Source organism: Pterocles gutturalis, unplaced genomic scaffold, assembly GCF_000699245.1.
Source record: "Pterocles gutturalis isolate BGI_N339 unplaced genomic scaffold, ASM69924v1 scaffold20553, whole genome shotgun sequence".
Classification (NCBI taxonomy): domain Eukaryota; kingdom Metazoa; phylum Chordata; class Aves; order Pterocliformes; family Pteroclidae; genus Pterocles; species Pterocles gutturalis.
Genome location: NW_010118569.1, coordinates 378 through 906, shown reverse-complemented (window position 1 = coordinate 906; position 529 = coordinate 378). Strand labels below are relative to the sequence as shown.

At 61.2% G+C, this 529-nt stretch overlaps 1 protein-coding gene across 1 annotated transcript in view; it reads right to left on the bottom strand.

Annotated features, from left to right (window-relative positions):
* The window catches only part of LOC104463806 (syntaxin-binding protein 1-like), a gene marked incomplete at both ends in the record, with an annotated part of 7,159 nt that overhangs the window by 6,257 nt on the left and 373 nt on the right, over positions 1–529 (bottom strand). Inside the window, 2 exon segments of the mRNA XM_010076278.1 lie at positions 182–285; positions 430–496. Coding sequence (XP_010074580.1) covers positions 182–285; positions 430–496 — 171 coding nt within the window.

Below are 529 nucleotides of genomic sequence, written 5' to 3'. Positions count from 1 at the left end.
CGGCGGATCAGCGCCGAGGAGTAATTGAAGGAGACAGGGAGGAAGAGTGGAGCAGAAGGATGAGGAGACAGCTGGGGGAGAGGGTTGTGCAGGGCTTTGGGGGCTCCTAAGAACCCAGAGCATCCCCCAGCTGCCACCATCCCATTTCACCCGGTGGGGACGGTCCCCAGCCTGGCCTCACCTGGGACTCGGAGGGGAGGAAGGCGATGTTGATCTCCGTCAGGGTTTTGATGACCTTGGCAGCACGGGACTTCACCAGCTCGTTGAAGAGGGCGTCAGGGCAGGCTGCAGGGGGAGGAGGAGGAGGAGGGCAGCACTCAGCATCCCTGCATCCCTCCATCCCCACTTTTTTCCATGTGTTTTAGCGACAGGGACATTCCCTCCCCTCCATCCCTTTGAGAGCAGGGGATGGAAACCACCCGACTGCACCTGCAGCCACCCAGTGCCACGTGCAGGACAGGGCTGTCACCCCTCGGTCTGTTCTTTCTCCTTCTCTCTGGCCCAGGAGGTATCAGCAGGGAGCTGAAGG